At 39.8% G+C, this 15000-nt stretch overlaps 1 protein-coding gene across 2 annotated transcripts in view; it reads right to left on the bottom strand.

The window, feature by feature from the left end:
* LOC137997001 (transmembrane protein 135-like) overlaps positions 1 to 15000 on the bottom strand; it is a 42610-nt gene that overhangs the window by 13867 nt on the left and 13743 nt on the right. For both annotated transcript variants that reach the window (XM_068842670.1, XM_068842671.1), the window contains exons 7-11: positions 14667 to 14741; positions 12077 to 12171; positions 9985 to 10064; positions 7486 to 7549; positions 5759 to 5835 (exon numbers count right to left, since the gene is read on the bottom strand). In XM_068842670.1, coding sequence (XP_068698771.1) covers positions 5759 to 5835; positions 7486 to 7549; positions 9985 to 10064; positions 12077 to 12171; positions 14667 to 14741 — 391 coding nt within the window. The remainder of the gene's footprint in view (positions 1 to 5758; positions 5836 to 7485; positions 7550 to 9984; positions 10065 to 12076; positions 12172 to 14666; positions 14742 to 15000) is intronic.

Here is a 15000-nt window from a genome sequence, read left to right as displayed (position 1 = left end):
TCCCCAACCATGCTAGCCACTCTTATCTCCACCATCGTGGACGAAAAACTTAAGAATATACAGCCAACTCAGTCCCTGCCTCAACCGCAAGTGCCTCCACCTCAACCTGTGACAGCTCGACAAACACCACGGCATTTGGACCTCACCGATCCCAACTTCGTCGCCAGCCTTCTCAACCAACCCAGCGCCGGCTATGACATCCCTCCCTCTGTCTCTCAAGGACAGTCTTCGCTATCAGCACATGTTCCTACCAAGGTTAAACAGGCAATATTAAGAGGTGAGTATGTTGAGTTTGACACATTGCTGCCAGAAAACTCGTGTCTTTCAGACAACGATCTTCCCGGGATATGTATTTCCTTCGACGGAAAACAACTCAGTGTTCCCTCTTCCTCTCGGAAAAGGAAAACCCATATTGATTCCATCGACAAATGGCTATCGGCCTTTGCTGTGTATTGTACTGTTCTTCTCACTTCCTTTCCCCAAAGGGCGGTAGAGATGTTTTCCTATCAAGAGATTATTCGATCAGCGCAAAGGAAGTTCGCGGGTTTCGCATGGCTTTCCTATGACATTGACTTCCGTCGGAAAGCAGCCACAAACCTCGCCGTTAATTGGGGAGAGCGGGACCCTCAACTTTTTCTTATGAAATTTACTGGGCAAGCGAAATCCTCCTGTTCAATCTGTGGGAGCGGGGATCACACCACTTGCGGCTGCTCCCTCTCTGCCCTTAGGCCCCCCTCACGCGGAGTCTGCTTCAACTTCAACCGGGAAATCCAGTGCAGCAAAGACCCATGCCCCTTCATTCACCGCTGTAAGACCTGTAATGGAGAGCACCCCTCCTACCCCCATGAAGACTCCTCTTCAAAAACTAGAGGCCATGGCGATAAAAAATCAGCGAACCACTAGTTTCTTGCAGTCCCAAAAGGCCCAAACTCCCATTAATGTCCCTTTGTTACGTGACCTCCTTCAACACCACCCCGATCAGAACTCTGTTTCCTACCTTTGTGCAGGCTTGACCAATGGCTTCAGGGTGGGCTATAAGGGGCCCCGTATCTCTAGATTCGCCTCTAACCTTCCATCTGCGAACCGTCAACCCCAAATCATAGAGGCCAACCTCCTTGATGAGGTTCAGCTCGGCCGCATTGCCGGCCCCTTCCAATTTCCCCCTTTTGAAAACTTTCAGATTCACCCCCTTGGCCTTGTCCCAAAGAAGAACAGTGAAAAATGGCGTACTATTTTTCACCTATCCTATCCTAAGGGGTCCTCCGAAAGCTTAAACACCTGTATACCCATTGAAGACTTCACCCTCCAATACATACGTATCGATGATGCCATTTCCCTGGTTCTTGAACACGGCCCTGGCTGTTTCATGACCAAAACTGACATCCAATCTGCCTTTAGGATAATCCCTGTTCACTCAGAGGACTGGGAGCTCCTGGGAATGGCCTGGAAAGACCATTACTACTTTGACAAAGCCCTTCCCTTTGGCCTCCGGAGCGCCCCCTTCATTTTTAATCAGCTTTCTGAATCCCTGGAGTGGTTAGTTAAGCACTATCTAAAGATCCCTTCTATCATCCACATTCTGGACGATTTCTTCATCGTTCAACCACCTCCCTCCTCCCACTGCGCGACAGCCCTGTGTAGGATCCTTACCCTCTTCACAGAGTTAAACATCCCCCTTGCCCCTAACAAAACCTTCCGCCCCACCCAAGTTCTGGAGTTTATGGGAATTACCCTTGATTCCGTCCAAATGCAAGCTCGGCTTCCTGAGGATAAGTTAATACGCACCCGCACCCTACTTTACACATGGTCCTCAAAAAGGGCCTGCGTTTTGCGTGATCTCCAGTCCCTCATCGGGTCTTTACAGTTTGCTTGCAAGGTTATCTCACCCGGACGCCCCTTCATGCAACGCATAATCAACCTAACCCACAATGTCTCCAAACCTGGGCAACTCATTTACCTTAACAGAGAGTTCAGGAAAGATGTCGTCATGTGGCAACTTTTTCTTGACCACTGGAATGGGGTCAGTCTGTTTCTCCCCCCCTTCACCGAACCATCCCCTGATATCCATCTTTATACCGATGCCGCAGGTTCTATTGGCTTTGGAGCCTTTTTCGATAATCAGTGGTTTCAAGGCTCATGGCTTCCAGGTCACCACCTTAACCCTGTCACAGGCATTAGCATTACCTGGCAGGAGCTTTACCCTATCTACCTTGCCTGCATGCTCTGGGGCCCCATGTGGGCCAATAGGAGAATTTGTTTTCATTGCGATAACCAAGCAACCGTCTCTATTCTATCCACCAAGACCTCCCGAATTCCCCGCATCATGAACCTCGTCCGTTTAATCACCCTCCAAACCCTCCTCTTCAACTTGACTTTTACCGCCAAACATGTGCCTGGAGTCGACAATGGCATTGCTGACAGCCTGTCTCGATTTCAGATGTCCCGCTTTCGCCGGCTCGCACCACATGCATCGCCAGTTCCATGCCTGATCCCTCTTTTCCTGACCAAGGTTTGACCGTACAGGCCGCCGCCTATATCTTCAAGTCCATCGCCACCTCAACCCGTCGGACATATTCCACCGGTGAGCGCCATTTCATTCAGTTCTGCCTCTCCCACAAGCTCATTTCCCCCCAACACCCTTTTCTACCTGCCCACGAGTCCACCCTGATCCATTTTGTTACTCATCTGTCCAACACAGTCTCTTACGGCACAATTAAAGTTTATCTGGCAGCAATCAACAACCTTCACATTGAGTTTGGCTGTCCCCTGGACCTTTCGGCAATGCCAGTCCTTCACAAAACTTTGAGGGGGATCAAACTTTCCCATGGCACCGCAAAGAAGGCTCGCTACCCGATCACCTCTTCGGCTCTCCATAGAATCCATTCTAAGTTGCAACCATTTCAGTCTTCCGATGTTGACACTTCTATGCTATGGGCTGCATTTACCCTTGCATTTTTTGGCTTTTTAAGAAGCAGCGAATTTACCTGCAATGGCAATTTCGACCCTCAGTCCCATCTCGCTAGATCTGACATCTCTTTCCACCCCAACATCCTTCACCCTATTTCATTCGACATCGTAATCAAAAAGTCCAAAACTGACCCTTTCCGGGAGACAGCCAAGCTCACTATCGCAAGGTCATACTCAGACGTATGTGCGGTCACTGCTCTGCAAGACTATATGCTCCAAACTGCAACTCGAGACCCTGGCCAGCCACTCTTCAGATTCTCCTGTGGACTCAATCTCACCCGGACTTCACTCACCAACAACTTAAGGACTCTCCTAAACCTCTGCAACATTGACAGTTCCTGTTATGCCTCTCACAGTTTTAGAATTGGTGCCGCTACAACCGCTGGAGCCGCTGGCATTCCTGACTGGCTAATCAAAACTCTGGGTCGCTGGAAATCTAATGCATACCAAGTTTACATCAGGACCCCCAAGGAAACACTATGTAAAGTCCCCCAGTCACTGGCCTCCTGCTCCTCCTGTTAACAAATCCCCCAGGACTCTTTGAGAACACTAGAGTGTCTCATTGACATTTGCATCTAGTAATGTACTATGGTAGTTGCTTGGATAACTTTATCCTAATTTTCGTGAAGTTTTAAACCTATAGTGTTTCCACCTATGGCCCCAGCAATTTTCTTTGCATCCATCCCAATCTCTGTCACATAGATCTGGGCTATCCCCCTCCCAACCCATTTCTCTCAGGCGTTTCGACGTACCCGCCTTCCATTCCTCTGTTCACAACATGCCATAGGTGGGATCACTATCCTTAGCTTAATGCCATAGTACCCTTAAAACAGACCCAAAACAAAAAAAACAAAAAAAACAAAAACAAAAAAAAAACAAAACAAAACAAAACAAAACAACAAAAAAAAAAAAAAAACAAAAGCCCATTTAGCCTCTGTGGGCTTTCGGTTAGACTACCCTACTAGAGTGTTTTTGTGCGAGGGACTTTATCCCCTCTAGTCTCTATGGAACGCCCATTGGTTTGGGTCCTTTCCGCTCATGTCATGGTTTTGTATAGTTCCAAACGTATAGCGTTTTCACCCGTGGTCACCAAAAACAAAACCAACGAAACAAAACAAAAAAAAAAACTCAAAACATCAATAACAGGAACAAGGCCCATTCAACACTTTAGGGCCCTCTGTGACATTCTTGCTTGGGGCTGTCTCCCCCTTTCAAGTTCATGTTGTTTGATGGTTATTTTGACAACAATGTTTTGCACGAGGGTCCTATCCCCTCCAGTTGAAGGTTTTGTGCGAGGGTCCTATCCCCTCCAGTCATTGTACGATGGCCACCGGTTTCTTACAAACAAGGCCCATTCGACCGCTTTCTGTGACATTGTCTTTGGGCCTTCTGCCCTTTTCATGTTCATGTCATACTACGATTAATAAGTATTTTGAAAGAAATATTTTGCATGAGGGTCCTATCCCCTCCAGCCAAATGTTTTGTGCTAGGGTCCTACCCCCTCCAGTCTCTGTGCGATGCCCATTGGCTCACGTTTTTTATGCTCATGTTGTGACCCCTATCTCCACTCGTGGGTTCTCTCCTTTCACCCTTTGGGCAGGCAACGTTCGCTTTTCACCATTGCAACTCGTAGAGATGGGGTCATTCTTTCTCCCTGTCAAGTGGGAGCAAAACCACTAAATGGGCTTTGCACAGGGCACTCCTCGTCTATCTCGGCGTTTTGGGCGGGGAATTGCTGCCTGCGGCACCCCTTCAGCCCTGTGCTGAAGCCCCGTTAGGGAGGGGGCATATTGTTACTCTGCTGGACTGGGTTAACTTGGCCCCAGGACATTATGCCAGCAACTATGCCCGCCTTGCAATACAGGCATGAGGCACCCCCTCGGCTAGTTGCCGAGGCCCCTCATCCGGTGGTCCATACCGGTGGTGGGTATTATCCGCGCCTTGCCAGTACATTCCCTGCCCCTCGTTTACGACCAAGTTGTGTGTATTGTCTTTTATTGCGCACCTAAGCATTAATATAAAATAAAATAAAAAGGACTTTTTTCTGTGTTTCCATAGCCTCATCTAAACAGTCAGGGAGTTGGGGAGAGCTCGAGACAGTTATGCAAACCCAAAATGCAGTAGAGGGTTTGCATAACTGTTGAGAATTCTCCCAACTCCCCAAAGTGTTTAGATGAGGCTATGGAAACACAGAAAACATCCTCTATAGCTTAAATTGTCCATATCTGAAGAGACTATAAAATCAAAGCATTTTCAGAATGATGCTATTTCAATGACAGCTCTTGAGTTGTCTTTTTCAGTCATATCTCATGCCTCAAAGTCCATCACTTAATCAAATTGAACCTTCTGGTGAATAAATAAATTTCTACTTTATACAGAAACTGTGGTGCTGCATTAGTGGGAGAGTGAAACATGAAAATTTGGTTTTATCAAACAAGTTGATGAAGGTCGAATTTTCAGCGTGAAAGATTTGACATTTTGAGCGTTTAATAGCCCTTAACTCCAACGAAGGGCTAATGATCAAAACATCAGCTTTCCAAATCTTTCATGGTGGAAATTCGACATTTATCAAATTGTTTGATAAAACCAAATCGTCTGGCCTTGGTTTTTCAAAAGGTGGATAGTTTTATCCACCAGATAAATCACTATCCAGCGGATAAACACTAACAAAACCAATTGAGTTATCCAGTGGATAGTGATTTACCTGGTGGATAGCGCTATCCACCCTTCGAACAACTGGGGCCTGGTGAATAAGTTTTGTTTTAAATTATAATTCTTCCAACAATTTTACCTCAAACATTTTTGACGCCACATATAACGCTATAGTAGAACTTTTGTAAAAGATCATGGACAGGCCTGCCAATCCACCTGAAATGAAAATGGAAGAATTGAAATAATTTACTGGATTTAGATATGATTTGACAAAACATCACTGTACACTACAAAGCTAAGAATTTGTACAGGTAGGTCTAATACAACACTGACACAAATTTTGCAAACTATGTATTGAACACAAATTTTGCAAACTATGTATTGAATGCATGTAGTCAGTGTTCAAATCCAACCATTATTTTTGTAGTACAAGACATCCAAACATCTAACAAAAAATCTAGAACAAAAGGTTAATGTAGAGAAAATGTTGTAAAACAAATTAATTAACTTCCTTTGTTCTTTCCTCAAGAATATTTTAGCTTTATAATACAAGACTGCACTATAAATAATTTTACTATATCTTTCACATAGTGCACACACTGTGATTGGCTAAATTAGTGGGTTGTAAATTCTACAGTACAGCCAGTTGTACGGCCCGCTAGATTTGAAATTTAGATAACATCTTACCTTGTTTTCTCCGTCCGTACTGTAATTTTACACGGTACGGACCTCCAACTCAGTTAGTATGAAATTTAAAGAACTCATTAATAATTCATTAGTCTAACAGCCTATCAAAACATCGATAAAATGTCACATGTATGAGCTTTATATCCTGATAAAACATGCCTCATTAGTATTCTTTATTAAAGAATACCGGTACTAAAGGCATAGCTTGTTTTCTTGTATGCTAATATTCACCTCTCACAATTTGAACCATTGTTTTGAGTCCAGAGGGACACGCTCATTGTGGAATGTTTTTTAAGCCATTCAAAAACCCCGATAAAACACTGCTGCTCGTTTTTTAAACATTACATAAACAATAAGTACTGTACCACACTACACTATCCTTCACTAAACTATATATACTATGCTGTGGCATACCATACATATACCATACTACAGTACACTACACTACACTTCGCACTACAACATACATTACACTACACTACACAACACTATAATACTTACCTACATTGCAATGACCATCTCTCTATCTATCTGACTGTAAAATTTATATATATATTATAACAATATTTAATATTTTTAGCTTTAAAGCTGGTATAAACACAACTGTGATGATGTGTGCCTCCTGCCTGTCATATTATGCTGTTCTATATTACTTTGCTGATCTGCAATACTACTTCAGCGCTGTGCCTGCTATGCAAAGAAGCAAACTATATTTACAAGGTTATAACAACAAATCATTGTCGGATTAAGAGTTGCTTCAGTTGATAAGGGGGCATTGTGGCCCAGTGGTTAGGGCGCTTGCCTTGAGATCCAGAGATCCCGGGTTCAAGACACACTCTGACCACTCGTTGAATTTGATCCTGGCAGTCCCTGGTTCAACTTCCAAGCCGCACTTGTAAATAGCCAACTGGTTTGCCTCCAGCCAGTTGGGATTCTTAACAGTTGTTGTTGTTGTTGTTGTTGTTGTTCTGTTTTGTTGTTTCATTGGCCCTGAAAAGCCCCAATGGGGAGCGGTCAATTAAGTATGTATTGTATTATTGTATTGTATAAGCAATATGCATTCACTGTTTCTTCTTTAGAATTAAAGAAAAGTATTTATTTCTTTACAATCGCTGTAACAATCATAATTAAGTCAGCTTATGCTGTAAATATAGAAATTATATTATAAAAAAAACTTACCAGCAACTAAAGCATTTATTTCATCTGTCTTCTTTCTTAAAAGTCCTAGCACCCACTCCACAACCTTAAATCACATATATTTTATTTAGCAAAGCACAGAATTTAAGTCACACATAAAAGATCTTCATTTCTGGAGCATTTTAAAAAATTACTACAAAAAATCCCATTAAAGCTGTATGTAGGATGCTAAAGTTAAATTAACCAACTGTAAGAAAGATATGTAAGCAGACGTTTCAATAATATTGTTAGCCCTCCATCGGGGTGAGCAAAATCTAACAAGAGTTTTATATACTGTTAAATGACGAGAGTAGTGTGTCAGTATAATAAGTGGTTGATGGCAATAATCATATATAGGAAATAGTTTGAATGTGAGTGCATTTCGTGATTTATGGGCATGAGTGTTGGTGGACAAAACACTGACACCCAGTTCAAGGACTACCCTGGCGGACTACTCAAATGGACTAACTCTTGAAATACGATTTCAAATGAGTACTATTGAATGAACTGAATTGATTGGATACTTATTGCACATACCTTCAAGTTGTTTATTTTTGTCCATATGGCCACATGCAACTAAATCCAGGAATTGCACTGGTTTCACTTCACTTACATGAAGTAATCGGCCATCACAAACAATTATCATTGAAAGCTAAATTTGTGTAGTCCATCGGGTTAGTGCATGGACTGGGGGTCAGTGTTTTGTCCACCACCAGCACAAAGTGATTTTTAGAAAGATCTCAAAATTGTACGAGCCATAGACAAGTGCAATATTACTTGAGAACTTTCAAAACATCACAAGTGATTTGGGTTTTAAAAAGACTCTAAAATATTGTGACATAGCCCCCTTTAAGGATACTTTGCATTTTGTACAGCTGGATGCAATGTATTTTATCTGTCCTGACCAAACAGACTGAATGTCAGACAGCTTACGCCAGGTACTGGACTTCTGCACAGCTGCCTCAAAAACGTGTGTGCTCGATCTTTGACATGACCAGGGAAACCGCCCCCGAAATTACTCAGAATTTAGGCGTGTCTTTTGTTCTTCAAGAGCAAAACTTTTTGGATCCAAGGTTCGGGTTCTGTGCGGATGATTTTTGTGTTATTTGTAAAATTTGGGGTAACTTCCAAGGAAAAGTAGGCGGGGAGTTTACAGGCAACAGACGGCAAATTTCACCGGCCATCGGCTCTTATTGAAAACCCTGAGTAAGCACCGCCCACAGGATCAAACCCAAGTATCTTGAGATATGTCCAGGTTTGACCCTAATTAGATGCACGCGGATTTCAATAAGCGTCATGAAGTGTCCTCTTGCTCTTCTAGCCAACTTCAACATCACTTGTGTCTCAGAACACAGACAATTTATGTCACAAAGTGTCCCCCAAATGCTGCTCTTTAAGTGAAGATTAACTGCTGCATTTACCCAAAGCTAAAAATAACGCTAACCTTAACCTTACCTTATTGTTGAAAAGAGGTAGCAAATGCTTAGACTTAAAGGGACACTTTGTGTTGAATGTCAAAATTGGGCGTGCATCTAATTAGGGTCAAACCTGGACATAAGTGAGTATCTTGAGATGCACAGAACATATGAGCAATAACAACAGTAGGCAACGTCCTAAAGCTTAACACTTACCTTATTGTTGGAAACTGGCTTAGACTCATTTATTGGATATACTGGTAGAGGACATTACAAGTCCTCACAGGGATACAAATTTTATCTTTGAGTGCTGAAAGTATGCTATCAGCACTGTCAAGATGATCTTCTCTTTATTATATAGATACTGATGAAATGTTCAGATAAAAAACAACTTGTTTTTTTTTTTTCAAAATGGCAAAAAAGTGGTCACCAACCATCAAAACACAAATATTGTGTAAACATGAATTATGGCAGTTATGAAAAACAAGTAACGATAATGTCAAATAATGCCATGATAAAATCTGAATGTAGTACACAACAATAAAAATATTGTTACACTACAGCACAAAAGTATCTTACAATAAAGGGGAAGCTGGCTTCTTATTGGCTAATCATTTTAGTCTCTCAGGTTTCTGTTTTACCAATGCAAAAACAAACCAAAACGTTCATTAAAGCTAACCTTAGGCCTAAAAACTCTTATTTAGGTCTAATTAGGCCTAAGGTTTGCTTTAATGAATGTTTAAACAGACTTAACTGATTAGAGTGTAATGTACTTGAAGTGTTAGTTTTGTACCCCCATATGAACCATGGGAGTGTTAGCCCTACTACATGTAATGGAAATGGGCCCACACAAGGACAGAAAAAAACTCTGACCAGGTCACTCACCCAATGAATGCAGTTTAGGTTTGTTTCTGTACTGGTAAAACAGAGACCTGTGACCTGAGACCCACATTTTGTACCTGCCAGATTATTAGAGAGCCTTTATATGGACTACCTTGATAGTTAAGTACATGTACACTTCCTACGTAAGACATCCTTATGATATTTGGTCAAAAAATTACCCAATACATTTTGCTAGAATACACACCTTAAAAATTGCAACAAAGCTACCAAGGAACAAACCACAAGCAAAGCAATCCTTGTTGATAAGACTCCTAAAGAATAGTCCTAACAAGCACAGGAAAAAACAAAATAATAATTATTGTCAAAACTTACTTGACACAAAAATAATGATGGACAAAATGTAAAAACAAATTTGCCATTATAGTGTCTGGCTACAGTGTTAAGGGACACTTGGTGATTATAATTATAACTACATAAAGTGAAGAGTCACAAGGATGTGTGGGTCGGGAACAAAACTGTGTCAAATCATTTTGTACCTCGGCTATCACTACAGCCATGACATTCATCGCCACAAGTTTTAATTATAGAAAGTTAAAGCACAAAATATAATAGTTACAATTTTAGAGTTGCTTAAAGGTACAACCAAAGCCAAACCGTTTCCCAAGTCACTAAGTCTCCTTTTGTTTACAGTCAGATGGCCCGCTCAGTTGGTAGACTGGACTACTGAGCCTAATTAAAGGTCATTGGTTCAAAATTCTCAACTTCACAGACACTCACAGTCCTCAAAGAACTGAAGAGAAGGTGCTGCCTTTGTAGCCTCCTCAGATGTAATAGGCTATAGGCCCAGTGTCACGTCCTCACTTAGCAATAAAAACCAAAAACCATGCTGGATGCTTAAGAACCTGCATGTTCACTACTGAAACGCAAGTGGACATAATTTATAAGTCCTTAATGTTTTGGTCTGGTCTTGCTCTGAATAGGAGCATCTATTGTTCATTCTTCAACTGACTTTACACTGCATAATGACCAGTATGGCATAAATCCTCCAAAGAGCATTGTAATTTAGTGAAAAGCCCCAAGGAGAGTGGCTGATACTGAAAAATATACTTTTCTTCACACAATTATCATATCTTAGTCTAACAAGCTTGTGAACATTGAAGAGTTGTGAAGCAAGGCCCAGGGTTTAGAAATAAGATTGGAAAGTCTCGACTAGCCATTTACATATGTAATAATGATAATAATAATAATAATTATTATTATTTTTAACATCAATGATGTTCTGGCTGTTGTCATTGCGGTCTTTTCTTCTGTTAGACCAGTCATAACAAATGACCAAAGGCTAACAGAATTCTCTCTTCTTTACATTTCCAACACTTTCCTCAATATCCTTGCAGTTCCCAACAAGGCAGTTTTTTGCATTACTCCAACATTGAATGGTATCCCTAACTTTTCAATCCACCTATAAAATCCTTTGGTGACACTTCCAAGGGCTCCTATCACTGCCGGTACGACTTCTACCATTTTGAGTTTCCACAATCTTCTGATCTCTCTCTTCAAGTCCAGGTATTTTTCCACTTTTTCCCTTTCTTTTTCCCCTACTCTTACATCAGCTGATACAGCAATATCGATGATTATCCCCTTTCGCTCTTTCTTGTCAATTACAATTATGTATTACATATTATTCATTATTATTATTATTATTATTATTATTATTATTATTATTATTATTATTATTATTATTATTATTACTGCTACGTAACATCACAGGCTTAAAAGGTGCTCCTGGCCTGGTCAATTGTTTTTTGTACCAACAAGTTCCTAAAGTTCCCAAGGGAGTCCTCCCCTGATTCCCTAAAGGGTCAAAACATTTCTTAGGAGTCTAGCCATTCCCACCAGAGCAGTTTTCTGAATCACTTCAAGTCTGATGGTGGTGCCAAGCTTTTTATTATTATTATTATTATTATTATCGTTATCATTATCATTATCATTATCATTATCATTATCATTATCATTAGCATTAGCAAATTAATTAATTTGCAGAATAAAACCTTTCTGAAGTTCTCATTTCTTGCACATGTAGTAGTCCAATAATAATGATAATGATAATGATGATGATAATAATAATGCTAATGCTAATGATAATGATAATGATAATGATAATGATAATGATAATGATAATGATAATGATAATGATAATAATAATAATAATAAAAAGCTTGGCACCACCATCAGACTTGAAGTGATCTTTGATGAACATTTTTATCATGACCTTTCTATACTGTCTTTAATGATAAAATCATAACAATGAGTTTATAAATTAAAATAAGAACACAAACCTGGTCTTGTCGTTAAATATTTGAGATGTCCTAAAAGTACAGGAACCAGTTGAATAAGATATCCAGTGCAAAAGGCTTTTGAAGTCGGCTGTAACCTAAGAGGAAGCATTTCACAAACTCCACAGATTAGTTGCAAACACATTTTCCAGTACAGTCAAAGCTCTATTGGAAGACACTCTCATAAGTGGACAGCTCTAGAGGTGACCCCAAGAAAAAACTGTTCATTTAGACTTCTTTACAATTTCTGTCTCCTCGCATTCTCATAAGCAACCTGTTCTGTTTTGCTTTCCAGAATGTGCCCTTGCAAAGCTTTGACAGGACCTTACTACACTTTATTTTTGGAACATTTAAATTTTGACCATTTTTAGGAAAAGTGTCACCATACATGTAACTGGCATGCATGAAAATCAATATCTGCGAAAAGAAAGGCTTGACACTCTATAGGTATAATTTCAAGACCACAGATCCAATGTCTCCATCGATATCATCCTCAGAATCAATAATCTCTTCATCAAATTATTTTGTTTGAATTCCAATTTTACAGCCTCTTAAGTTTATAACTTTGTTAAACATTACTTCAAGCCCTGTAATTAACAATAATATTATTTGCCGAAAGGCGAGCTGAATATTGGTATTAAAATAAAAATCGAGATGAAGTCGAGGTTTTTCTTCACTGATATTCACTGAGCCTGAGGTGAATAATATCGTTTTGTACATGTATAATTACATACTTAGGTGATTACTTGAAAAAATATGCATTTTCTCTGACCCTAACAATTAATTTTTTTATTTATGACCTTGACAAAAAGGCTTACGGCCAATTTTGAAAAAACTGCTCAGGTGATTATCACATAATAATATAATCAACTCAAGTCCAATCAGTGCAGAGAATCTTAAATAACCATTCAAGTATGTAATTATACTAATAATCATTATAATAGCCTTCTATTTATATATAAAAATTATAATTACCAGACGTACAAGGTTTTATCAACTGAAGATTTGACTAGGCATTTTATTACTACATAGTTTCGTACTACACAATGGGTACAGCACTCTTCAGATAAAATAGCATAATGGTAGATACAACCGTACGTACGCTGATTATAACTGAAATTTTTAACTGTGGTTACTATGGATACAACGCTGCTTCAATAGATTCTACTGTGTAACAAAAAAAGACTTGAAACTTTTCAACAGAAATTTACTAGCATGTCTAAACAAAGATACAAGCTCACTACGCTTGTTAAGAGTGGCTACTTTGATGGGGCTTGCAGACTATGAAATATTTCTCACACAGACGCGATAGCCTGCTTCAGGGAATCTGGAAGTTAATGTTGCTGTCTTTAAGGTTCCATATATATTTACTTAGCTAAGTGCTAATTTGTTTGCTAGGGTTGTTAAATGATACTTTATGGTTCGCAAAGCGGGTCTTAAAAGTGTTTTCAGTTAGTCCAACATAAGTTTCATCTCGTTTGCTGTCTTCTGTATAGTTATGGTCGCTTGATATACGATGGATTTCCTGAGGCAATGGCCATTCATGGGGCAGTCGGCAGATTTTCTGCAGAACTTTGCACAATTTTTGAGACTCGTCCATATTCATGCGTGACCGTAAAGTGGATGATTTTGTTGTGACATTCGATGTTTTGCTTGATGTTTGGCATGCAGCTGTAGCTGATTTCCCCGTCTTTCTATTAAATATTCTACGTGGTGGACTGTTCCTTGGGAATTCTTCAGCGTTGAATCCACTATTTATAATAACCACATTTAAAAATTTCAGTGATAATCAGCGTACCGCTGTATCTACTATTTAAGAAATAGAAAACATGTAACCTGTTTCTGTCGAGTTATAGAAACACAAGACAAACAGTGAAAGTTTGAGAGAACGAGAAATGCTGTGGGAACACGAGTCGCAGGCGAGTGTTTCCATAGCTTTTTCAAGTTCTCCCAAACTTTCACTCGTGTTTCTATAACTCAATAAAAACACGGAGTACATGTTTTCTATTTCTTTTAGAAAACAACGCGACGAGAAAAAGGAAAACAACTTGTTAACTGTAATTATCAAAATGTAAATTCTCTTTTCTCGCACCATCACTACGTCAACAGCTCGTGCTGGCTCGTGCCAGTTCTGTGTCTCCGTCGAGTTATAGAAACACAATTTTTAACCAATCAGCGGGCGTATTTTCTTAGGACTGTTTTCTAATAGGCTATTTTATCTGAAGTGTGCTACACTATCGTGTAGTACGAAACTATATAATTAGTCAAAATTAATCTTCAGTTGATAAAACATTTTACTTCTAGTATTCTCGCTCCAGTCCTTCTATTGAACATTCTGACAGTTATTCTGCACAAGCTGAAATCAAGTAAATTATAATTAAGTTAATTGATCCATAAATTAAACTTTTTGCACATAAGGATAACAATGTAATTAAACGAAATAATTTATTAAAACAATGTACAATTGTATGACAATTAAAACAACAGACAATACTGGGAGGGAAATTGCAACAGCTTTTTCCAATATTACTATGGGCCCCTTTGAGATTTAACATAGTATACAGGAATACTGATCAAAAAGTATTATTCTTACCACTTGGCTCTAGAATGGTCTCTTATGATTATTCCTTCTTGATGCTTCCTAGAATCATCCGAGCCTAAGAAAAACCTGCACCAGCATCAAGAACTAATATTATTAATTGAAAACACACTTGGTCTGACACTAAAATATCAATGGCAACAGGTTGGAAACATTTCCCTGATAGCAAGGAAGTGAAGCGAAGAGAAGCAAAAAGAAGACCTTTTTAAAGACAAGTTTGTTTTCAGCTAGTTCACACTCACAGGTAGTGCTTTGACCAGACAGCATTGTGAGCCACAGTATTTTCCTTGAATGACTAATTTGAAAATATTGATAAAAGAGGGTCTTT

This window comes from Montipora foliosa, chromosome 3, assembly GCF_036669935.1.
Source record: "Montipora foliosa isolate CH-2021 chromosome 3, ASM3666993v2, whole genome shotgun sequence".
NCBI classification, from domain to species: Eukaryota; Metazoa; Cnidaria; class Anthozoa; order Scleractinia; family Acroporidae; genus Montipora; species Montipora foliosa.
The sequence above is the reverse complement of the archived record's forward strand: the minus strand, read 5'-3'. Positions and strand labels throughout refer to the sequence as shown.